The following is a 25467-nucleotide window of genomic DNA, read 5'->3' as shown; positions in this document are numbered from 1 at the left end:
GTTTTTCTAGCCTCCTACTACACCAGGGGTGTATTCATTACGTCGGTTGTTTTGCAACATAAATCGTTTACTCCAAACGGAAAACGTTTGACGAAAACGAGTTTCCATTGGGCAAATTGTGTTAGGTCCCCCGTTTGCTTCCGTTAGAAAAACGTTTTGCAACAGAATTATCGTAGTGAATAAGCCTCAGGACAAAACGCTGTGTGTCCTGAGGAATGTCAATGTGCATGACCGCCGCCTAGTGAGAGAGCGCGAGAAAAACGATTCTCAGTAAGTATCAAGTATCTGTTCATGTAACACCTATTGCACCTACAGAGACATAGGCAATTGTATTTATTATATTTAAATGGGAGAATTTGTAATGAGTTGCAGGGTATATTAGGTTACTGCATGTAGTACACAAAAATAAGGTTGTGACAATCTGATGTGAAGTGGTCTGAATACTGTACACTCGCACAAAGCTAGGATGGCAACAAAACCGAATCCGATTTAAGGAAACAACTCAATTGAAATTATAATAGAAACATGAATAAATGCAGTAAAATGAAACATTAAAGTTGGGTAATTGTACATAAATCTGTTAGTACAGTATATTGAAATAACTCATGGAGAGTATTCTGTTACAATACACCTGATGTTAAGTTATATTTCTTGTCAATGACAGCCTGTTGCAGCTCCTCCTTCAGAGAAAGTGCAACATTGATCAGCAACACTGATTAGGAAACGGATATGGTCCTCTGAGGTTGTCGTCAATCTAGTAATACAGGATGAGATGCAGAGGCCTTCGCCAGATTAAATGAAGAGGATCCACCAACACGTGTTTGCGGGTCAAAATTAGAAAAGTGGAGGTGGTCATATTTTGTGTTTATCTGATATAAATCACACTTTCAAAAAACATTTTGACAAATGATTTAGAGTTAAATTAGAAAAATTGTGAGGATGTGTTCAACAGATCAACTGAAGATAATAAATAATACAAATCAAGTCCAAATAATAAGACTACCAATAATTTAATAATATAAAGAGTATGCGTGCTATGAGTCGAATGGATTGGTTTACATTAACGCTGGGCTTTTCTTCATTCTTTCCCAGCATAAAAAAAATAAGCTCTGGTCCCACGTGTTATGTGCGGCTTGCAAATGCGGAACCTTCTTCCAACTGAAAAAAAATGACCAGGACCCTAGCACCAGAAAAATTGGACTTCCCATTCCAGATCCACAGAATAAGCAAGCCTCTGAGCATAAAGGAGTTCTCTCATTCTGGGTCTATGTAGTGCACTGCTTTGACATTCTGGAACCCTGTACTACAGCTTTCATTCACTGGCTGCCCATCGGCACGGGTACAATCTCTTACAGGCAAAAAAAGTAACACTTAGGCAATCTACACTGCAATCTACGCCAGCCAAACCCTCCCCCCAACCCAGACGACGCTGGACCAATTGTGTGCCGCCCTATTGTACTCCCGATCATGGCCGGTTGTGATACAGCCCGTGTTCGAACCAGGGTCTGTAGGGACACCTCTAGTACTGAGATGCAGTGCCTTAGACCGCTGCGCCAGTAGAGACCATTTTAGCACAATGTACAGTCGTGGCCAAAAGTTTTGAGAATGACAAATATTAATTTTCACAAAGTCTGCTGCCTCAGTTTGTAAGATGGCAATTTGCATATACTCCAGAATGTTATGAAGAGTGATCAGATGAATTGCAATTAATTGCAAAGTCCCTCTTTGCCATGCAAATGAACTGAATCCCCCAAAAACATTTCCACTGCATTTCAGCCCTGCCACAAAAAAAACAGCTGACATCATGTCAGTGATTCTCTCGTTAACACAGGTGTTAGTGTTAACGAGGACAAGGCTGGAGATCACTCTGACATGCTGATTGAGTTCGAATAACAGACTGGAAGCTTAAAAAGGAGGGTGGTGCTTGGAATCATTGTTCTTCCTCTGTCAACCACGGTTACCTGCAAGGAAACACGTGCCATCATCATTGCTTTGCACAGAAAGAGCTTCACAGGCAAGGATATTGCTGCCAGTAAAAGATGGCACCTAAATCAACCATTTATCGGATCATCAAGAACTTCAAGGAGAGCGGTTCAATTGTTGTGAAGAAGGCTTCAGGGTGCCCAAGAAAGTCCAGCAAGCGCCAGGACCGTCTCCTAAAGTTGAATCAGCTGCGGGATCAGGGCACCACCAGTACAGAGCTTGCTCAGGAATGGCAGCAGGCAGGTGTGAGTGCATTTGCACGCATAGTGAGGCGAAGACTTTTGGAGGATGGCCTGGTGTCAAGAAGGGCAGCAAAGAAGCCACTTCTCTCCAGGAAAAGCATCAGGGACAGACTGATATTCTGTAAAAGGTACAGGAATTGGACTGCTGAGGACCGGGGTAAAGTCATTTTCTCTGATGAATCCCCTTTCCGATTGTTTGGGGCATCTGGAAAAAAGCTTGTCCTGAGAAGACAAGGTGAGCGCTACCATCAGTCCTGTGTCATGCCAACAGTAAAGCATCCTGAAACCATTCATGTGTGGGGTTGCTTCTCAGCCAAGGGAGTGGGCTCACTCACAATTTTGCCTAAGAACACATCCATGAATAAAGAATGGTACCAACACATCCTCCGAGAATAACTTCTCCCAACCATCCAGGAACAGTTTGGTGACGAACAATGCATTTTCCAGCATGATGGAGCACCTTGCCATAAGACAAAAGTGATAACTAAGTGGCTCGGGGAACCAAACATCAATATTTTGGGTCCATGGCCAGGAAACTCCCCAGACCTTAATCCCATTGAGAACTTGTGGTCAATCCTCAAGAGGCGGGTGGACAAACAAAAACCCACAAATTCTGACAAACTCCAAGCATCGATTATGCAAGAATGGGCTGCCATCAGTCAGGATGTGACTCAGAAGTTAATTGACAGCATGCCAGGGCAGATTGCAAAGGACTTGGAAAAGAAGGGTCAACACTGCAAATATTGACTCTTTGCATCAACTTCATGTAATTGTCAATAAAAGCCTTCGACACTTATGAAATGCTTGTAATTATACTTCAGTATTCCATAGTAACATCTGACAAACAATATCTAAAGACACTGAGGCAGCAAACTTTGTGGAAATGAATATGTATCATTCTCAACTTTTGGCCACGACTGTACTATAAGCATAACCTGCTTCGGTTAAATAACTTAAGACAACATTTCGGTCAGATATTAGTAGCTAAGTATTCAATATGCAATTTATGAATATCATTAAAGTGAGTGCACTGTCCATCGTTCACATAGTTCTCTGTAACCATCAATGGTGTCCTGTTGTTTTCATACGCAGTCCTGTAGCATGCTCTCGATCAGTCCTTCTCTACAGTGGTCCTTCTCCGTTGTAACCTGTTGCCGCAGCAGTGCAGAAGCCATATTTACTGTAGTACGCCACAACCATTTAGAGAGGGTGCTTGAGGGTAGATCACAAGCTGGACTCAGGGGGATGCACTCTTTCTATTGTTCAGGCAAATTTCTTTTTGGTTGCAGTGAAGCGCTCCATGTACTGTGGGGGGGTAAACAACAAATTAGATTAACTAATCGGCACATCTGAGGCTGCGACGCCACGGATAAAATGAGAACTATGGGATACGCCCTTTGAGTAAGAACTGAATGGTGGTCTAATTTGAGTATGATAATAGGCAGGTGGTCATATTTAATGGTTGGGGCTATATTTGACCACAGATTATGTCAAGTGCAGGGATTATGACCGAAAAAGAATAGCAGTCTGAACCACAACTTTCTTCAGTTGATCCTCCTCAACATTGAACAGGAAATCACATTATTGTTTAGCTAGACCACCACTCTTTAGAAACAGTATTTTGTTTCTACGCTGCTCACATAAATTACGTCAACTATGGGGAGGAAAGATATTTAAAACAGTTGAGTTTGAAAACGCATGAGCTGTTGTGTTTACAATAGATATTAAAGACAGCATAGAGCAGTAGCATGACTGTTCCTTGCTTTAACCTTGATCATTCATTTAGCAGCGGGCTGAATGTCAAAGAAACAAGCATCTGTTTCACGACTCACCTTCTCATACCCTTCCAGGTCACGCATATTCTTCACCTCAAACAGGTTGCCCTCCACGGAGAGCAGGGACACCTGGGAGGTGGTGAGGATGGACACAGGGATGGAGGTGAGCTCCAGACAGTTCTCCTCCAGTCTCAGCACCTTCAGCCTCTGGCAGGTGGACACCTCCGCAGACACCACTGAAATCTGGGATCATCATTTATATACACAGAACAAAAACTTAAAAACGCAACGTGTTGGTCCCATGTTTCATGAGTTGAAATAAAAGATTGCAGAAATGTTTCATATGCACAAAAAGCTTACTTCTCTCAAACTTTGTTTACAAATGTTTATTTGTCACGTGCGCCGAACACAACAGGTTTAGACATTACAGTGAAATGCTTACTTACAAGCCCTAACCAACAGCGCAATTTAAGTAAAAAAATAGGTATTAGGTAAACAATAGATAAGTAAAGAAATACAAAAACCAGTAAAATGACAGTGAAAATAACAGTAGCGAGGCCATATACAGGTGGTACAGAGTCAATGTGCAGGGGCACCGGTTAGTCAGGCTAATTGAGGTAATATGTATGTGATGTATACTTAAAGTGACTACGCATAGATGATAGAGAGTAGCAGCAGCGTAAAAGAGGAGTTGGCGAGGGGGGCGGGACACAAAGCAAATAGTCCGGGTAGCCATTTGATTATCTGTTCAGGAGTTTTATGGCTTGGGGGTAAAAGCTGTTGAGAAGTGTTTTGGTCCTAGACTTGGTGCTCTGGTACCGCTTGCTATGCGGTAGCAGAGAGAACAGTCTATGACTGGGGTGGCTGAGGTCTTTGACAATTTTTTGGGCCTTCCTCTGACACCACCTGGTGTAGAGGTCCTGGATAGCAGGCAGCTTAGCCCCCTTAGCTCTCAATGGTGCAGCTGTAGAACCTTTTGAGGATCTGAGGACCCATGCCAAATCTTTTCAGTCTCCTGAGGGAGAATAGGTGTTGTCGTGCCCTCTTCACGACTGTCTTGGTGTGTTTGGACCATTCTAGTTTGTTGGTGATGTGGACACCAAGGAACTTGAAGCGCTCAACCTGCTCCACTATAGCCCCGTCGATGAGAATGGGGGCGTGCTCGGTCCTCCTTTTCCTGTAGTCCACAATCATCTCCTTTGTCTTGATTCCGTTGAGACCTCCTCCCTATAGGCGGTCTCATCGTTGTCAGTGGTCAGGCTGTTGTGTCGCCTGCAAACTTAATGATGGTGTTGGACTCGTGCCTGGCCATGCAGTCATGGGTGAACAGGGAGTACATGAGGGGACTGAGCACGTACCCCTGAGCGGCTCCAGTGTTGAGGATCAGAGTGGCAGATGTGTTGCTACCTACCCTCACCACCTGGGGGCGACCCGTCAGGAAGTCCAGGATCCAGTTGTAGAGGGAGGTGTTTAGTCCCAGAGTCCTTAGCTTAGTGATGAGCTTTGAGGGCACTATGGTGTTGAACGCTGAGCTGTAGCCAATGAATAGCATTCTCACGTAGGTGTTCCTTTTGTCCAGGTGGGAAAGGGCAGTGTGGAGTGCAATAGAGATTGCATCATCTGTGGATCTGTTTGAGCGGTATGCAAATTGGAGTGGGTCCAGGGTTTCTGGGATAATGGTGTTAATGTGAGCCATTACCAGCCTTTCAAAGCACTTCATGGCTACGGACGAGAGTGCTACGGGTCTGTAGTCATTTAGGCAGGTTACCTTAGTGCTCTTGGGCACAGGGTGGACTGCTTGAAGCATGTTGGTATTACAGACTCAATCAGGGACATGTTGAAAATGTCAGTAAAGACACCTGCCAGTTGGTCAGCACATGCCCGGAGCACACGTCCTGGTAATCCGTCTGGCCCAGCGGCCTTGTGAATGTTTACCTGTTTAAAGGTCTTACTCACGCCGGCTGATCACACAGTCGTCCGGAACAGCTGATGCTCTCATGCATGCCTCAGTGTTTCTTGCCTTGAAGCGAGCATAGAAGTGATTTAGCTCGTCTGGTAGGCTTGTGTCACTGGGCAGCTCGCGGCTGTGCTTCCCTTTGCAGTCTATAATAGTTTGCAGGCCCTGCCACATCCGACAAATTCCACAATGTAGAAAATAGTAAAAATAAAGAAAAATCCTGGAATGAGTAGGTATGACCAAACTTTTGACTGGTTCTGTAGATTAGATTAGGTACCTGGTTAAAATTGGTGCACTATATCTATTAGCTGCTAAAGCCACTTTATATCACTCAATGTCAAGCTTCTGCCTCTAACCCTAGGAAACTATTTTCCACCTTCTCCCCACTCCTTAATCATCCACCCCCTCCCTCTCTGCGGACAACTTTGTCAACCACTTTAAAAAGTAGGTAGACGACATCCGCTCCTCATTCACTCAGCCTATTGAGTCCACTGGTCCAACTCACACAGAACCTTATACCTTGATCTCTCTCCCCTCTCTCCAGATGAAATCCTGCAACTAGTGAAGTCTGGCAGCCTGCCCACTTGGCCCCATCCCCTCCTCCAGACCATCTCTAGAGACCTTCTCCCATTCCTCATCCCTGACTACTGGCTGCGTCCCCTCTGACTTCAAAATCCCTCAAGAAACTAACACTCGACCCCTCTGACATCAAAAACTACAGACCGGAATCACTTTCTTATTTTTCGAAAAAAATTGAGCGTGCCGTCTCTGATAAACTCTCGATATCTCTCTCAGAACGATCTTCTTGACCTTAACCAGTCAGGCTTCAAGACGGGTATATCAACCAAGACTGCTCTTCTCCAGGTCACGGAGGCTCTCCACACTGCCAAAGCGGACTCTCTCCGTCTGATGGTTCACAGTGCCTTTAAAATTGTGAACCATCAGATCCTCATCTCCACCCTCTCAGGGCTGGGCGTCTCAGGCTCTGCACACTCTTGGATTGCATCCTACCTGGCAGGCTGCTTCTACCAGATGGCATGGAGAGGGTCTGTGTCTGCACAACCTACTCTCACTACTGGTGTCTCCCAGGGCTCGGTTCTAGGCCCTCTCCTCTTCTCTATACACCAAGTCAGTCGGCTCCGTCAAATCCTCACATGGTCCTTCTTATCATTGCTATGCAGATGACACTCAACTACTTTTCTCCTTCCCCTTTCTGACACCCAAGTGGTGACATGCATCTCTGCGTGCTTGGCAGATATTTTAGCTTGGATGTCGGCCCTTCCACCCCAACAAGACAGAGCTGCTGCTCTTCCCCCCGGTGGAAGGCCTGCCCGGTACAAGACTTCTCCATCACGGTTGATAACTCCACGCTGTCCCCCTCCCAGAATGCAAAGAACCTTGGTGTGACCCTGGACAACACCCTGTTGTTCTCTGCAAACATCAAAGCAGTAAATCGCTCCTGCAGGTTCATGCTCTACAACATCCATAGAGTATAACCCTACCTCACACAGGAAGTGGCGAAGGTCGTAATCCAGGCACTTGTTATCTCCCGTCTGGACTACTCCACTGGCTTCCAGTCGAAGCTCGCATCCACTACAAGACCATGGTAATTGCCTACAGAGCAGCAAGAGAAACAGCCCCTCCCTACCTTCAGGCTATGCTCAAACCCTATACCCCAACCAGAGTACTCCGTTCTGCCCCCTCCGATACCTTGGCCTCACAACCCCTACGGGAGGGCAGCTCCTGCTCAGCCAAAGCTCTTCACTGTCCTGGCACACCAATGTTGGAACCAACTTCCGGAAGCTAGGACAGCAGAGTCACTGCCCATCTTCTGAAAACATGTGAAAGCCTACCTCTTCAAAGAGTGTCTTAAATAATCTCACAGCACCCCTCATCTCCTTTTGTGAACTTACACTCGCACCTGACTTTTCCCCCCCTGTACTAGCACTGACTTTGCTGATAGCTAGTTAATTGAGGAAAAATGTACTTACTATGACTGAGATATTTGGTTGTCTTAAGATAAAACAACTATAAGTCGCTCTGGATAAGAGTGTCTGCTAAATGACTAAAATGTAAATGTAGGGAATACACAGCTGTACATTTCAATTAAACATGGTGAAGCCCCAAATTGCCCTCCTTGGAAGCCTGTGTTTCAGACATAAGGAAGTGGATGGCGGCAAATTTGTTACTTTTAAACTCGGACAAAACAGAGATGCTAGTTCTAGGTCCCAAGAAACAAAGATCTTCTGTTGAATCTGACAATTATTCTTGATGGTTGTACAGTCATCTCAAATAAAACTGTGAAAGACCTTGGCGTTACTCTGGACCCTGATCTCTATCAAGAATATTTCAAGGAAAGATTTTTTCCATCTTCGTAACATAGCAAAAATCTGAAACTTTCTGTCCAAAAATGATGCAGAAAAATGTATCCATATTTTGTCACTGCTAGATTAGACTACTGCAATGCTCTACTTTCCGGCTACCGGATAAAGCACAAAATAAACTTCAGTTAGTGCTACACGGCTGCTAGAATCTTGACTAGAACCAAAAAATGTGATCATATTACTCCAGTGCTAGCCTCTACACTGGCTTCCTGTTAAGGCTAGGGCGGATTTCAAGGTTTTACTGCTAACCTACAAAGCATTACATGGGCTTGCTCCTACCTATCTGTCCGATTTGGTCCTGCCGTACATACCTACACGTACGCTACAGTCACAAGATGCAGGCCTCCTTACTGTCGCTAGAATTTTTTAAGCAAACAGCTGGAGGCAGAGCTTTCTCCTATAGAGCTCCATTTTTATGGAATGGTCTGCCTATCCATGTGAGAGATGCAGACTCAGTCTTGACCTTCAAGTCTTTATTGAAGACTCATCTCTTCAGTATGATTTGAGTGTAGTCTGGCCCATGGGTGTGGAGGTGAACGGAAAGGCACTGGAGCGACGAACCGCCCTTGCCGTCTCTGCCTGGCCGGTTCCCCTCTCTCCACTGGGATTCTCTACCTCTAACCCTATTACGGGGGCTGAGTCACTGGCTTACTGGTGCTCTTCCATGCTGTCCCTAGGAGGGGTGCTTCACTTGAGTGGGTTGAGCCACTGAAGTGATCTTCCTATCCGGGTTGGCGCCCCCCTCGGGTTCATGCCGTGGGGGAGATCTTCTTGGGCTATACTCTGCCTTGTCTCAGGGTAGTAAGGTTGGTGGTTGAAGATATCCCTCTAGTGGTGTGGGGCTGTGCTTTGGCAAAGTGGGTGGGGTTATATGCTGCCTGTTTGGCCCTGTCTGGGGGTATCGTCGGACGGGGCCACAGTGTCTCCCGACCCCTCCTGTCTCAGCCTCCAGTATTTATACTGCAATAGTTTGTGTCGGGGGGCTAGGGTCAGTCTGTTATATCTGGAGTATTTCTCCGGTCTCATCCGGTGTCCTGTGTGAATTTAAGTATGCTCCCTCTAATTCTCTCTCTGAGGACCTGAGCCCTAGGACCATGCCTCAGGACTACCTGGCCTGATGACTCCTTGCTGTCCCCAGTCCACCTGGTCATGCTGCTGCTCCAGTTTCAACTGTTCTGCCTGCGGCTATGGAACTCTGACCTGTTCACTGGACGTGCTAACTTGTCCCGGACTTGCTGTTTTGGACTCTCTCTCTACCGCACCTGCTGTCTCTAACTATGAATGATCGGCTATGAAAAGTCAACTGACATTTACTCCTGAGGTGCTGAACAGTTGCACCCTCTACAACCACTGTGCTTATTATTATCTGACCCGGCTGGTCATCTATGAACGTTTGAACATCTTGGCCATTTTCTGTTATAATCTCCACCCGGCAGCCAGAAAAGGACTGGCCACCCCTCAGAGCCTGGTTCCTCTCTAGGTTTCTTCCTAGGTTCTGGACTTTCTAGGGAGTTTTTCCTAGCCACCGTGCTTCTACATCTGCATTGCTTGCTGTTTGGGGTTTTAGGCTGGGTTTCTGTACAGCACTTTGTGACATCGGCTGATGTAAAAAGGGCTTTATAGATAAAGTTGATTGATTGAATAAATATGGTGCCATTTGAGATGCACCAATAAACACCTGATTACCTGGTTCTGGTTGAGATTGATCTCAATGGCCTGCAAGGCCGCCACCTCAGCAGGCACCACCTGGATGTGGTTCTTGGACAGGTCCAGAACGTCCAGGTGTCGTAGGGAGCCAAGGCCAGCAGGAAACTCCCGGAATTTGTTCCCTGACAGGCTGAGGGTACGCAACGCTTTCAACTGTCCTACAGTGCTAGGGAGCTGCGTCAGGTAATTCCCATTCAGCAAAAGAGTCTCTAGTTTCTTCAGCTTTCCAATTTCATCTGGGAGACTTGCTGTGTACACACAAAACACACACACACTTAATATATAGCCTAGCTAAAGAGATTGATTGAAGCAGATGAACGCACATCAATAATCAATGCGCGTAATGGTCATTCATTTTTCAGTGAAAGCAAAGTTTTGAAAATTTGTCAACAGATGCTGTCGTGTGACAGACGGTAACGTTGAGGATGCAACAACCACTTACTTACTGAGTTTATTACAGTTTAAAGTCAGACTCTTCATCTGAAGGAAGTTTCCTATGGCAGCAGGTAGCACTTCGATCTTGTTGGAGGACAGATCTATAGTCCGTAGGTTTCCAGTCAACCTCTGGAGCTCCTCGGGGAACTGAAATACATTAGTGGCAAAAAATACATACAGTCAAACCGACCAAGACAAAAACCACAACTGAATGGAATTCCGCTAAATAAACAAAGCACCAGTTAAAAGGCTGTTGTGGAGTGTGGACATTATAACAGGCAGACTATAGGATGGGCACTGTGTGTGTGTATGACTGTTACCTCAGGAAGGCCTTTCCCTGTCAGCTGAAAGATCCCAGTCTTCTGTGAGTTCTCCAGATGGGCTTTGATTGCATTGTTCCCCATCTTTGTTGTAGTTACCTGGTGATGTGGTCCTCTTAAGTGATGGTCTTCAACTCGACAGTAAGTCACACACTTGTGATTATCTAACCTATTATTATGATGGTGGTGCCAGATAATGTGGGTCTGCCTGCTACTTGGTTTTCAGTGTGGCCCCTGAAAGAGATCATTGATTTTGTATTAATCAAGGCTGTGGGCCTTTAGGCATTAGCTGACAAGCAAGGAAAGAAGGATCATGAGGTAAGAAGTTGGTTAGCCACTGCTGCTAGCTATCTTACTACTTACTGTCTGAGGCAAACTTTGAGACATCCATGCAAATGATTGACTTTAGAAGTACTCTGTCTATTAGCAGCAAAGGGTAATATATATCTGTACTTTCAAATACAATTTTCCCAAATTATGGTAAATATTTAGAGGATAATGTTAGCATAGCTAGCGAGTAAGACCAACTGGGATTTGTTTACAGTAGTTAACTGTTAACGTTATTTACCTTGTGGGCTGTTTTAAGTCCTTCTCGTGCAGTACGTGTCTGCAAATGGTAACTAACATATTAGGAACATATAACTATGGGGATTGTTGGACTAGTCAAACCTAAACAATTAGCTAGTCGCCTAGGACATACTGTAGCTAATCCTGCATCTCGAACAACAACAAACATGTCGCTGGGAAGCCAGCAGTTTGTAGTGATGGTTCGTTCGCGAACGGATCTTTTGGATGCATTGATAAGAAAGCCGTTCATTCGGCTCCCTGATTTGCATACTGGTACTACTGCTTTTTGAGCTATTTTTTTGTTGTTGCTGCAGATAAATTACAAAATAATTATCTAAAGAGGGTGAATCCTCACTGCATGAACAATAAATAGTGGGGAGAGCGTCAATCTGGTCCACGCTGGATTTTTGTTTGTTTGTATTGCGTAAAAAAAATATAATAATTTGGTCAGTAAAAAAAGTATTGAACGCGAATTTCACGATTTGACATAATGGTAGCCTACCTTTTGGGTTTTATATTGGATATTTGCATTTTCTTCATGGGTCTAGAACTTCTAGGTCGATGTTTAATATTGCAGAGGGATTATTGTTTTTTTGAGGTCGGTTTGTATTTGACTATTAAAAAATAATCCGATTTCAGTTTGATTATTTTATGAAATAATGACGTTACAATGATTTTAGAGCTTTATAATAGGAATTCCTAAACCAGAAATAGTGAACATTCATTGCCAAAGCATTGAAAATATTTAATTGTCTCTGTCAGGTACACATTGGGTAGACATCAATAGAAAAATATGAAATAATAAAAATATCAGTTGTGTATATTACTTATATTTGATGAATTATTTTTAATTCCTTAAAGTAATCATCTCTGCTCAGGCAGTAGCAGTCAGCCAGCCAGGCAATCTAACGTTATGTGCTCCCATACTCAGGTTATGGATGTGTCACTGCAACCTTAAAGGTCCTCAATGATGTCGCTATTGCCCTTGATTCTAAGCAATGTTGTGATGCTATTTTTATTGACTAGCCAAAGCTTTTGATAATGTAAACCATTCCATTCTTGTGGGCCGGCGGCGTATTGGTGTCTCTGAAGGGGTCTTTGGCCTGGTTTGCTAACTACCTCTTTCAAAGAGTGCAGTGTATAAAGCAGGGATGCAAACACGCGAGGGCCCAAAAAGGTGATACTTTTTTTTACACTGAAACATCCCTACTATGGGGGATAAAAATAAAATTAAAAATATCAGCTTTAAAATGCTAATTTCTTATGACTTAGGCTGGATCCTTTCTTGAAATGCAGGTTTTAACTAATTAAACAACAAAGAATATGATCTACATGATCAGTCTCTGTGTGTAAAGTTCAGAGAAGTTCAGAGAAAAAACAATACAATAATATTAAAGTTAGCCATGACAGCCTTTATAATAAGGGCATCAAGTAGCCTAGTGGTTAGAGCGTTGGACCAGTAACCAAAAGGTTGCTGGATTGAATCCCTGAGCTGCCATGGCTCAAATCCCAGAGCTGACAATGTAAAAATATTTTGTTCTGCCCCTGAACAATCAGGCATTCATGTAGATCATATTCTTTGTTGTTAAATTAGTTAAAAACCTGCATTTCAAGAAAGGATCCAGCCTAAATCCACCCACTGTTCCCCGGTAGGCTGTCATTGTAAATAAGAATTTGTTCTTAACTGACTTGGTTAAATGAAAATATAATAGAACGCTTGTGACCACACACATCTAAATATTGCACTTGGGGAAAAAAACATCTTAAAGTAGAAATAGAATGAAACAGGCATTCTATTTTTGCTCTATTATACTGGCCACTATAGTAGACATCGATCAAGTGCACCCAAAAAAATTATGTTCACTGAGTAAACAATGTAATAATCTCCCTCACTCACACACAAATGTTACTCTATGTCAAGTTCAACACAACAAAAGCAATGTCTTATTACATTGTTTACTTTCTGCCTGTGGACATCTGTTCTACAATGTGTCAGCAGCAGAGCATGAGACCCGTTGTTGGCATAATTGATCTCTTTCAGGCAGAGAGTACACCTGGCATACCCCATTTTATCCACTGTATTGAAAAAGTGAGAAAGAGGAAAAGTGTGTGGTGTTCCTTTCACCTCAAATAAAAATTGTATTGGTCAAAAACACATGGTTAGAAGATGTTATTGCGAGTGTAGTGAAATGCTTGTAGTGGCATCCAGTTTAAGCTAGACCCAGTTTCAGCTAACGTTACATTTCATCCCTGAATCCACTTGTTTAACAAGCAACGCCTCATTTTCACCTAATTCTCTCATTCTTAAAATTAACCACATACTGTAGAGGGAAAATATTAGTTCATTGATAGTAGTTAGTTCATTAGCTAGTTAACATTTCACATAGATTGCCAGGGTCCAGTAAGCAACTAAACTTTACAACTTGAGGAATGGCAAGGAGTCGTATAGCAGTTAATACTATAGCAAATTGGTTAGGTTATTAACGTTAGCTCATCTGATGTTGTAATGTTAACTAGCTGTCTAACTTTATTAGCCAGCTAATTTTCACACCATAAACTCAATTATTTGATCAGCTAAGTTGGCTAATGTTGCTCAACAGTTCTCTGGCTAGCTAACGGATAATTCAATCCAGCTAGCAAGATACTTAACAATGCCAACAATTCTTGTTCCACCACACTTTCTCCCTCACCTCAAACTTTCCAAATGCCAGTTGTTTTTTGGTTACAGCTCATGAAGTACGCTTCATCACCTTCTCACCCCCGTCGTCAGGCTTCTCACCTACCTCTTTGTTATTGTTCAGGGGATGCGCTGCTGTAACTGGCAAACTGCCTTTCCACTCTCTGCTGTCTTTCCAGAGCAAGTGCTGATGCTGTAACTAGCAAGTTGGTTGTCTCTTCTCTCCTCAGTCGCGTGCTGCAAACTGTTATGTGAACAATTAGCTGAACCTTGGATACAGCCAGTATTGAAAAATGTTTCTCATCGGATCTACACAAATCATGTAGGTAACTTATTTTGGATTCAAAACGGCGAATTTCGCCGAAAGGTGACTAGTTTGCATCCCTGATAAAGTCAAAACATCTGCTGTCTCAGCCACTGCCTGTCACCAAGGGAGTACCCCAAGGCTCAATCTTAGGCCCCACACTCTTCTCAATTTACATCAACAACATAGCTCAGGCAGTAGGAAGCTCTCTCATCCATTTATATGCAGATGATACAGTCTTATACTCAGCTGGCCCCTCCCCGGATTTTGTGTTAAACGCTCTACAACAAAGCTTTCTTAGTGTCCAACAAGCTATCTCTGCCATTAACCTTGTTCTGAACACCTCCAAAAGAAAGGTCATGTGGTTTGGTAAGAAGAATGCCCCTCTCCCTACAGGTGTGAATACTTCCTCTGAAGGTTTAGAGCTTGAGGTAGTCACTTCATAAAAGTACTTGGGAGTATGGCTAGACGGTACACTGTCCTTCTCTCAGCACATATCAAAGCGCAGGGTAAAGTTAAATCTAGACTTGGTTTCCTCTATCGTAATCGCTACTCTTTCACCCCAGCTGCCAAACTAACCCTGACTCAAATGACCATCATACCCATGCTAAATTACGTAGATGTCATTTATAGATTGGCAGGTAAGGGTGCTCTCGAGCGGCTAGATGTTCTTTACCATTCGGCCATCAGATTTGCCCCCTATCTGAGATATCCACTGCAGCCCTCATCCTCCACATACAACACCGGTTCTGGCATGGTCCCCAAAGCACACACATCCCTGGGTCGCTTGTCTTTTCAGTTCGCTGCAGCTCGTGACTGGAACGAGCGACTGGATTGAGCTGCAACAAACACTCAAACTGGACAGTCTTTTCATTCAAAGACTCAATCATGGACACTCTTACTGACAGTTGTGGCTGCTTTGCGTGATGTATTGTTGTCTCTACATTCTTGCTGTTGTCTGTGCCCAATAATGTTTGTACCATGTTTTGTGCTGCTACCATGTTGTGTTATGTGTTGCTGCCTTGCTATGTTGTTGTCTTAGGTCTCTATTTATGTCGTGTTGTCTCTTGTCTTGATGTGCGTTTTGTCATATATATTTTAATCCCAGCCCCCATCCCCGCAGGAGGCCTTTTGGTAGTCCGTCATTGTAAATAAGAATTTGTTCTTAAATGACTTGCCTAGTTAAATGGTTAAATAAAACATATAAATACTGTCTTTAGTCATCCTATTTAGCTAGCCTGTCTATTGTACTGCAGAGCTAGTTCTTCAAAGTAGATAAGGTATACTTTCACGAACTGTCTGTCCCTCTCGTCGTTGTGTTGTGTAGGCTAAATTCACCTCTCATGTGTCTATTTTACATAATTTAGCAGTCGTAAATGTGTATCCGTCCAGAGATCTGTGAACAATGATGAGACGATCATGTCTAACAATGGGAGTCGGTGTCCCAAAAGCGGAAGGCAGGCGACAAGCTCAGTTCCAAAATAAACCCATAAAAACGCATTGGGTTTATTTTGGATATATTTTGGCGAGAGTGAAACCTCTCGCTTCGCATAGTCTAAATCTATTCACCCGGAAAAATGGCGCAATGGATTATCGTCATAGTGCTTAATTACCAAATTTCTGCGCTGAACTAGGTTGAATATTTGCTTAATGGAAACTACAACTCCCTTCAGCCCAGCGTCCCACATAGTTCTCGACTTGATTTCTCTTTAGAGAAACGGCACGTCAGGATCACATATCACAAACTAAATGGAATTCAAGTAATTGAACCGAAGTCGGTAAATGAGTTGTTTAATAACCTAAAAAGCGAAATATTGGTTAATAGCTCAACACTAATTGTTAAGCATTTTGAACAAATAGCCTTTTGGGAGCCAAATGAGCCGGCTCTTTTACGCGAACGGACCCACATTTGCCGGTTCTGTGTATTGGCAGCAATGTGATGGGAAGTTCGGATCTTTTCGACTCGTTCAGTCAAAAGAATGAATCTTTCGACTAATTTCGTTCATTTGAGTCAGTTATGCCCAGAGCACGCATGACACCCTGTCCGCGAACGATGAATTTAAAACTCGAGAGGCATGATTCTACAAGCCTCTCGTTTACGTCTTTCAACATAGGGGGCTTATTGGAGCTGTCATTTGTGACAGACTTGCAAACGTGTTTAAATAATGCATATTTTTGATTGCTAGGCATACAGATAAGATTGTCTAGTTGAGGCCGCAACCAGACTAGATTGTGAACAACTCTTGGCGGAAAGCATTGCTTGAGGGTGGGTGAGGGTGATAAGCAGCGCAATGGCTTTCGCGAACTGCAGGCCCACAACGATTAGTTATCGAGTTCGAGGCTGTGTCCATAACATTCAATATTACATTCCCTCTTGCACCATGCCTGATCAATTACTTCAAAACATGTATTTTTCTTTTCTATGCTCATGATCTATTTTCCTGCGCGTATATGACAGAGTCGGAGACCATCTCTGTAGCCACTGCCGGAGAAACGTATCATCTAGCAAACTCGGGTCAAACGAACGACTAAAATGAACGAGTCACTCAGAAAAATGAATCATGACCCGAGTCAGTAAAAGGAGTCGTTCAAAAATAACGAATCGTTCGTGAACTGCACATCACTACAGTAACGTTAGAGCGGGAAGTCCGGAAGTAATTTCTTCACCAAAGGAACAACAACATCGGCGGGCTAAATTTGAAAAAAATATTTGTCGAAAATTGGTAAGAAAAAATGACTTACACTGTAAAAGATGTTGGTGTATATGGGTAGCTATATAATAAACTAGTAGTTGTGGGAATGTGGTAAAATTAGGTTTTCTATCTTAACGTAGACAAACGTTGTTTTCTTAGTTAGCTAACAGTAACGTTAGCTAGCATAACATTGCTAGCCTCTGCGAATCCGAGTGTGTAACGTTAATGGACACTAACTAGCTACGTACAGCACTAGATAGTATAACGTTAACTAGCTAACTAAGATTTGCTTGTTATATTGAGTACGAATCTTTGCTTTTTTACAGCTACATATTTTCCAAGGTTGACCCCACCACTCTTACGAATGAATCCGTGGGACATTGCTCCTTATTCAGTGACACCAGTTGCAAGTCTTTTGACCAGGTGCGTCGCCTCGGGTGTTCTTTCCCAGGTGAGTGCATGCCGAGCAGGAGTGTTTTTAACTAATTCATCGGGCATGGTGCAAGAGGGAATACAATTAATTTATTATTGAATGTTATGGACACAGCCTCAAATTCGAGAACTAATCGTTGGGGGCCTGCAGTTCGCGAAAGACATTGCGCTGCTTATCACCCTCACTGCAGTCAACAAATACATTCCGCAAAGAGTCGTTCACAATCTAGTCTGGTTGTGGACACAGCTAGACAGGTGGGTATAATTTGTGGAACGTTCCAACAGGAAACTGTTACAAAAACTTCGTAAATAGCAAGGTTGCCAACAAATAACCCATACAAAGTTGTAAAGATCAGAGTCAGTAAAAAGATCTGAACTTCCCATCACATACTACCCATACCCAAACTCTATGGGGGTACCACAGGGTTCAATTCTCGGGCCGACTCTTTTCTCTGTATATATCAATGATGTTGCTCTTGCTGCGGGCGATTCCCTGATCCACCTCTACGCAGACGACACCATTCTATATACTTCTGGCCCATCCTTGGACACTGTGCTATCTAACCTCCAAACGAGCTTCAATGCCATACAACACTCCTTCCGTGGCCTCCAACTGCTCTTAAACGCTAGTAAAACCAAATGCATGCTTTTCAACCGTTCGCTGCCTGCACCCGCACGCCCGACTAGCATCACCACCCTGGACGGTTCCGACCTAGAATATGTGGACATCTATAAGTACCTAGGTGTCTGGCTAGACTGCAAACTCTCCTTCCAGACTCATATCAAACATCTCCAATCCAAAATCAAATCAAGAATCGGCTTTCTATTCCGCAACAAAGCCTCCTTCACTCACGCCGCCAAACTTACCCTAGTAAAACTGACTATCCTACCGATCCTTGACTTCGGCGATGTCATCTACAAAATAGCTTCCAATACTCTACTCAGCAAACTGGATGCAGTTTATCACAGTGCCATCCGTTTTGTTACTAAAGCACCTTATACGACCCACCACTGCGACCTGTATGCCCTAGTCGGCTGGCCCTCGCTACATGTTCGTCGTCAGACCCACTGGCTCCAGGTCATCTACAAGACTATGCTAGGTAAAGTGCCGCCTTATCTCAGTTCACTGGTCACGATGGCTACACCCACCCGTAGCACGCGCTCCAGCAGGTGTATCTCACTGATCATCCCTAAAGCTAAAACCTCATTTGGCCGCCTTTCCTTCCAGTTCTCTGCTGCCTACGACTGGAACGAATTGCAAAAATCTCTGAAGTTGGAGACTTTTATCTCCCTCAACAACTTTAAACATCTGCTATCTGAGCAGCTAACCGATCGCTGCAGCTGTACATAGTCCATCGGTATATAGCCCACCCAATTTACCTACCTCACCCCCATACTGCTTTTATTTATTTACTTTTCTGCTCTTTTGCACACCAGTATCTCTACTTGCACATGATCATCTGATGATTTATCACTCCAGTGTTAATCTGCTAAATTCTAATTATTCGATTTATTGCCTACCTCCTCATGCCTTTTGCACACATTGTATATAGATTCTCTTTTTTCTACCATGTTATTGACTTGCTTATTGTTTACTCCATGTGTAACTCTGTGTTGTTGTCTGTTCACACTGCTATGCTTTATCTTGGCCAGGTCGCAGTTGCAAATGAGAACTTGTTCTCAACTAGCCTACCTGGTTAAATAAAGGTGAAATAAAATTTTAAACAATTAAATAAAAAATTAAAAAAACTACTGGGGTTTATAATTGAAAACATCCTTCTACTAGCTAGTACAGTAGCTCACCAGGACCTTGATTAACTGATTCAGTTTGAGTTTCAACAGGGCTGGAGCAAAAGTATGCATGCGCCGCCCACAGAATCCTACTCATTACTCCACGTGTTCCTATGTCACTTTTGTTTTGAGCTGACTTCGCCGTGGTCTTTGAACCGGTCACTTGGCTCATGCCTGGAAGGCAGCCCGGTTCCAAAATGAATGCAATCAACTTTCACCTGGTGCAAAACACACTTACACCGTGGTATAACAGAGATTATAAACTGGGTGGTTCGAGCCCTGAATGCTGATTGGCTGACAGCAGTGGTATATCAGACCATATACCACGTTTATGACACAACATATATTTTTACTGTTCTAATTACGTTGGTAACCAGTTTATAATAGTGATGAGGCACCTCGGGGAGTTGTGGTATATGGCCAATATACCACGGTTAAGGGTTGTGTCCAGGCACTCCGCAATGCGTCTTGCCTAAGAACAGCCCTTAGCCGTGGTATATTTGTGCAGAGACAACCATCTCTGCAGCACTCCACCAATCAAGCCTTTATCGTAGAATTGCCAGATGTAACCCACTCCAGTAAAAGGCCCATGACAGCCCACTTGGTGTTTGCCAAAAGGCACCTAAAGGACTCTCAGACCATTTTCACAGTAATGTCTATACTTTTTGTATTTGGTGCATGTGACAAAGTTTTATTTGAGGAACAAGATTCTCTGGTCTAATGAAACCAAGATTGAACTCTTTGGCCTGAATGCCAAGCGTCACATCTGGAGGAAACCAGGCACCGCTCATCACCTGGCCAATGCCATCCCTACGGTGAAGCATGGAGGTGGCAGCATCATGCTGTGGGGATGTTTTTCAGCGGCAGGGACTGAGAGACTAGTCAGGATCAAGATGAACGAAGCTATGTACAGAGCACTCCTTAATGAAAACCTGCTCCAGAGCACTCAGGACCTCAGACTGGGGGCTCACTTCACTTTCCAACAGGACAATGACCCAAAGCACACAGCCAAGACAATGCAGGAGTGGCATCGGGACAAGTCTCTGAATGTCCTTGAGTGGCCCAGCCAGAGCCCGACTTGAACTCGATCAAACATCTCTGGAGAGACCTGAAAATAGCTAGTGACATTCCCCATCCAACCTGACAGAGCTTGAGAGGATCTGCAGAGAAGAATGGTAGAAACTCCCCAAATACAGGTGTGCCAAGCTTGTAGCGTCATACCCAAGAAGACTCGAGGCTGTAATCGCTGCCAAAGGTGCTTCAACAAAGTACTGAGTAATGGCTCTGAATACTCATGTAAATATGATATTTGTAAAAAATAAAAAAAACGGTATGCTTTGTCGTTATGGGGTATTGCGTGTAGATTGATGAGGGGGAAAAGACAATGTAATCCATTTTAGAATCTGGCTGTAATGCAACAAAATGTGTAAAAGGTGAAGGGGTCTGAATACTTTCCGAATGTACTGTAGTTGCTTTTCTACCGATATCCTAGCCCACCACACTAAGCGTAGTCTCTTTCCTTACAGGAGGATGTTGATTCTGTCCCTAGAGAACCCCATGTCTTTTCCCCACATCTCCTGGAAGCTGAACAGCTCATCACTATGGAACGGGAGCTTGACAAGGTAACGTTACAAACAGGTATTCTTGTATTAATTAGTGGACATAATAGCAAAACATTTAGCAAGAAAACAAGTTTATTGGACATGTTCAGGTAGTCCCTCCCTGTTCCAGTCCGTTTTCTTCCATTTGGTGCCTAGTGACTACAATCCTGGTTTGGTGCCAGACACCTGTCCTGTTTGATGCAGAGATATGCATTTACCTAACTTAGTTCTATTTGTTTTAGATCAATCTAGAAATGGAGTTGTTGAAGTTGGAAAAAGAAAGCGCAGATGTCACTCACAAATTTTATTTGAGTAAGTGGGGATGTGGTACTTTTGCTTTGTGGTGTCTTGAGATTCAAAAGGTAGGTAGTATGTAGCAACATTGTCAGATACAAACATGTTTAATGCGTACACTGTTTGGAGGGACACAGCCAGACTTTGATGTAATTGTCTGGTCATAATTTAATAATTTACTTTGTTTCTTATAGGTCAAAGGTTTACATCATTGCAGCAATTCACCTCCCATCTGCAAGATGTGCTGAGAGAACAGGCAAGCCTGCGCCGAAGACTGATGAAACCACTGTGTCAGACTAACCTGCCCGTAGAGGCAGATCTTCACAGGTGAGCTACCTTTTATTTTTGCATGCACTGACAACACTGTGTTTACAATATTCTTGAATTATGTACACAGGAAGATGCCCTGATGTGTATGATGATGTTATATTGCTGAGTGTACCTTTTTGAATTGTATTCTCCCAGTTAACAGAGGAATGATGGTCCTGTTTTATAGATATGTGGTGGAGGTCATGAGGATGGTGGTGGACTTCATTGAGAACTTGGAGGCAAAGATAAGCACTGTTCGTTCTATTCCCACCATTGATGATTCCATGAGCAATCTGGTGAGTTCTTTCAGTCAAAACCCTATCCCCAGGCCAAATGTATTGCAAGTCCTAAACTCTGCCATGGGTTGTGTTCAGTAGAATGCATGTAGCTACGTTTTGTACGGTATCTTCCTCTTGACCCCTTTTTATCCTCTTATTTTACAAGCCTACCCCTTACCCCAGAATAATAACACACTTTTCAGGTTTTTGAATTTATACTAGCTAATGGTAGTAGGTAAACATTGTCTGAGCCAGAATGGCACATATTATTGTTAATACTGTACTGTGATTGTTCATGTTAATTTTATGCGTTGTACTCCCTCTTTCTCAGAACAATGGCATAGCTCAGCTCCTAGCCCAGGTGACAGAGGTGGAAAGACTCTCCAAACAGATTCTACAGTGGAGAAGTCAAAACAGCAGCACTTCCATCAATGACATCACTACCTGAGAGCAATGTGAGTCCCAATTCTCCACCTTTTTCCTGAAGTGTGCACTTGCCTGTCATGGATTCAACAAGGGTGGAAACTCCCTACAGCCAATGTTTACACGAATCCACTGCTTTCAAATCCATTATTTTAAATTGTAGTGTGCAAGTAAACACTTTGGGAGAAGGGTGGAGAATCGGGACGCAACCCAAGTCAAACCGTTCAGAACCCTTCAATGCACATTTGTCAGTTATACATGACGAGGATTATGTGTTCTGAAAATGTTTGACAAATGTCTCATTCAGAGAGAATGGGTGTTGTTACTTTACAACATTCCCCTTAATGTGCTTTTTTAAAATCTTTGTTAATTTTGATTCTAACTAATGGTATCTTTGTAAATAAATCTATCTTGTTCATATTTGGACTGCGTACCCTGCGGACGATGGAGCCGAGTAGCTATGTCACAATGAGACCTCCCGATTGGCGCAGCGGTCTAAGGCACTGCATCGCATTGCTTGAGGCGTCACTACAGACCCGTGTTTGATCCCAGGCTGTGTCACAGCCGGCCGTGACCGGGAGACCCATGAGGCGCACAATTGGTCCAGCATCATCTGGGTTAGGGGAGGGTTTGGTTGGCCGGGATTTCCTTGTCCCATCGCGCTCTAACGACTCCTTGTTGTGGGCCAGGCATCTGCAAGCTGACGTCGGAGCTTAGGGGAATTGCAGCGATGGGACAAGACTAACTACCAATTGGATATCACGAAGTTGGCGAGAAAGAGGGGTAAAAGTACAACAACAAAAAAATCACAATGGGGCTATCTCGTCTGTGGACTCTGAATTACACTTTACTCTCTCTTAACTATCAAACACACACAGAAGTCCATTGTTGATGGGTGTTTATGAGATGAGAATAAGGACAAGAGAGGGAAAATACTGGTGAAGAGCGTACTTTATTGCCAAGACTTTGTGGACACAACTGAAACACACAACTAGACTAAAGCAGAGTTGGAAAAAGATCCATAAATTGACAGATACACTTGTACAGTGCACATGAAAACATTTATTTAAACTTCACATCTATCATGACTACAGTCTGTGACTGTGAGAGCCGTAGAGTCAGAGCCAAAAGCAATAAAGTGAATGTAACAATCTGTTTCCTTGCTGTTCACTATGTACAGTGCCTTTGGAAAGTTTTCAGACCCCTTGACTTTTTCCTCATTTTGTTATGTTACAGCCTTATTCTAAAATGGATTAAATAAATAACAATCCTCAGCAATCTAGACACAATACCCCATAATGACAAAGTATAAACAGGTTGTTAGACATTTTTGTAAATGTATTCAAAATAAAAAACAAAAATACCTTTACATAAGTAAGTATTCAGATCCTTTGCTATGAGACTCAATTGAGCTCAGATGCATCCTGTTTCTATTGATCATCCTTGATGTTTCAACAATTTGATTGGAGTCCACCTGTGATACATTTTATTGATTGGACATGATTTGGAAAGGCACACACCTGTCTATATAAGGTCCCACAGTTGACCGTGCATGTCAGAGCAAAAACCAAGCCATGAAGTCAATGGAGATGTCCGTAGAGTTCCGAGACGGGATTGTGTCGAGGCGCAGCATTGAAGGTCCCAAAGAACACCGTGTCCTCCATCATTTTTAAATGGAAGAAGTTTGAAACCACCAAGACTCTTCCTAAGGCTGGCCGCCCGGCCAAGCAGGGAAGACCAAGAACCCGATGGTCACTCTGACAGAGTTCCTCTGTGGAGATGGACAACCATCTCTGCAGCACTCCACCAATCAGGCCTCTATGGTAGAGTGGCCAGACGGAAGCCACTCCTCAGTAAAAGGCATATGACAGCCCGCTTGGAGTTTGCCAAAAGGCACCTAAAGACTCTCAGACCATGAGAAACAAGATTCTCTGGTCTAATGAAACCAAGATTGAACTATTTGGCTTGAATACCAAGCGTCACTTCTGGAGGAAACCTGGCACCATCCCTACAATGAAGCATGGTGGTGGCAGCATCATGCTGTGGGGATGTTTTTCAGCGGCAGGGACTGGGAGACTAGTCAGCATCGAGGCAAAGATGAACGGAGCAAAGTCCAGCGAGATCCTTGATGAAATCCTGCTCAGGACCTCAGACTGGGGTGAAGTTTTCCCCCTTCCAACAGGACAATGACCATAAGCACACAGCCAAGACATTGCAGGAGTTGTTTCAGGATAAATGGAACAAACTACTGAGAAAAGGGTCTGAATATTTTTGTAAATGTGATATTTCATTTTTTATATTTGCAAAAAAAAAAAACTGTTTTTGCTTTGTCATTAACTGGTATTGTGTGTAGAAAAAGTTTTAATACGTTACAACCTCATTCTAAAATGTAACAAAATGTGGAAAAAGTCAAGGGTCTGAAGACTTTCCGAAGGCACTGTATGTGTACACACACACACACACACCATTGGCTTGGCACTAGATATGTGATTTAATGCTTGGCATATCAATGAACCTGGTCAAAACAGATGAGGGCTCCTTCTCACAAAGACAGGCTGATTCATATGAGCAGGGTGTCATCGACTGAAGAATTTGAAAAATGGGACACTTGGGCTATTTTAGACTTTTCTTTAGCATAATTAATTCTGTACAATAACCAAAACTTTTGCTATGTGTATATAATGTAAGGATTTGTTCGTAACCGACTTGCCTAGGTAAATAAAGGTTCAATGCAATACAGCATTGTTAATATTAGTGTTGTAAGTCAATCAAATTCAATCAAATTTATTTATAAAGCCCTTTTTACATCACCTGCTGTCACAAAGTGCTGTACAGAAACCCAGCCTAAAACACCAAACAGCAAGCAATGCAGATGTAGAAGCACGGTGGTTAGGAAAAACTCTGTGGAGGGTGAAATTATGATTGAACTGTGTTTATTGTGTAATTTAGCGTTTTACAGTACAACTTATATCAAGTGTGGTTGTTATGGTAGAAACGGAGGTTGGCGTTCGCGCATGTGCTATTCTGCTGCATACCACAGGTTGTCAGCTTGGAGCTATGTAGGGGGACTGTTCCCCAAACTGTAATTTTGGAAACTGTTGCAAATGGCAGACAAAATGTGGCAACTGTGAAACATAATATGCAGTGAACAACAAATTCGCGATAAGGGTGGATGACTAGAAAACCTTTCTTGACCCTTACCTAAAAGCTATAATTTCCTATTAGGCCCCAGCGAGGTTCGAACTCGCGACCCCTGGTTTACAAGACCAGTGCTCTACCACTGAGCTATGGAGCC

The 25467-nt window shown here is 43.3% G+C and overlaps 2 protein-coding genes and 1 non-coding gene across 3 annotated transcripts; 1 reads left to right on the top strand and 2 right to left on the bottom strand.

Moving 5' to 3' along the window:
• Positions 1-3188: 3188 nt before the first annotated feature.
• LOC139553318 (leucine-rich repeat-containing protein 57-like) lies at positions 3189-11710 on the bottom strand. The gene is made up of 6 exons (XM_071365518.1): positions 11372-11710; positions 10804-11037; positions 10495-10630; positions 10028-10296; positions 4058-4243; positions 3189-3530 (listed from the first exon to the last, which is right to left on the bottom strand). Exons 2-6 carry the CDS (start codon positions 10885-10887, stop codon positions 3489-3491), a joined length of 717 nt encoding a protein of 238 aa, XP_071221619.1. The 5' UTR covers positions 10888-11037; positions 11372-11710; the 3' UTR covers positions 3189-3488.
• Positions 11711-16873: 5163 nt separating this feature from the next.
• On the top strand, positions 16874-22592 carry haus2 (HAUS augmin like complex subunit 2). The gene is made up of 7 exons (XM_071365517.1): positions 16874-17074; positions 17371-17495; positions 20794-20889; positions 21111-21180; positions 21357-21489; positions 21659-21767; positions 22081-22592. The coding sequence occupies exons 2-7, from the start codon at positions 17409-17411 to the stop codon at positions 22195-22197; spliced, it is 612 nt and encodes a 203-aa protein (XP_071221618.1). The 5' UTR covers positions 16874-17074; positions 17371-17408; the 3' UTR covers positions 22198-22592.
• A 2803-nt stretch (positions 22593-25395) lies between these two features.
• trnat-ugu (transfer RNA threonine (anticodon UGU)) lies at positions 25396-25467 on the bottom strand. The gene has a single exon. It is a non-coding gene; the product is annotated as a tRNA-Thr (tRNA).

This window comes from Salvelinus alpinus, chromosome 25, assembly GCF_045679555.1.
Source record: "Salvelinus alpinus chromosome 25, SLU_Salpinus.1, whole genome shotgun sequence".
Taxonomy (NCBI): Eukaryota; Metazoa; Chordata; class Actinopteri; order Salmoniformes; family Salmonidae; genus Salvelinus; species Salvelinus alpinus.
Note: the sequence above shows the minus strand (reverse complement) of the source record. Positions and strands in the feature narration are given on the sequence as shown.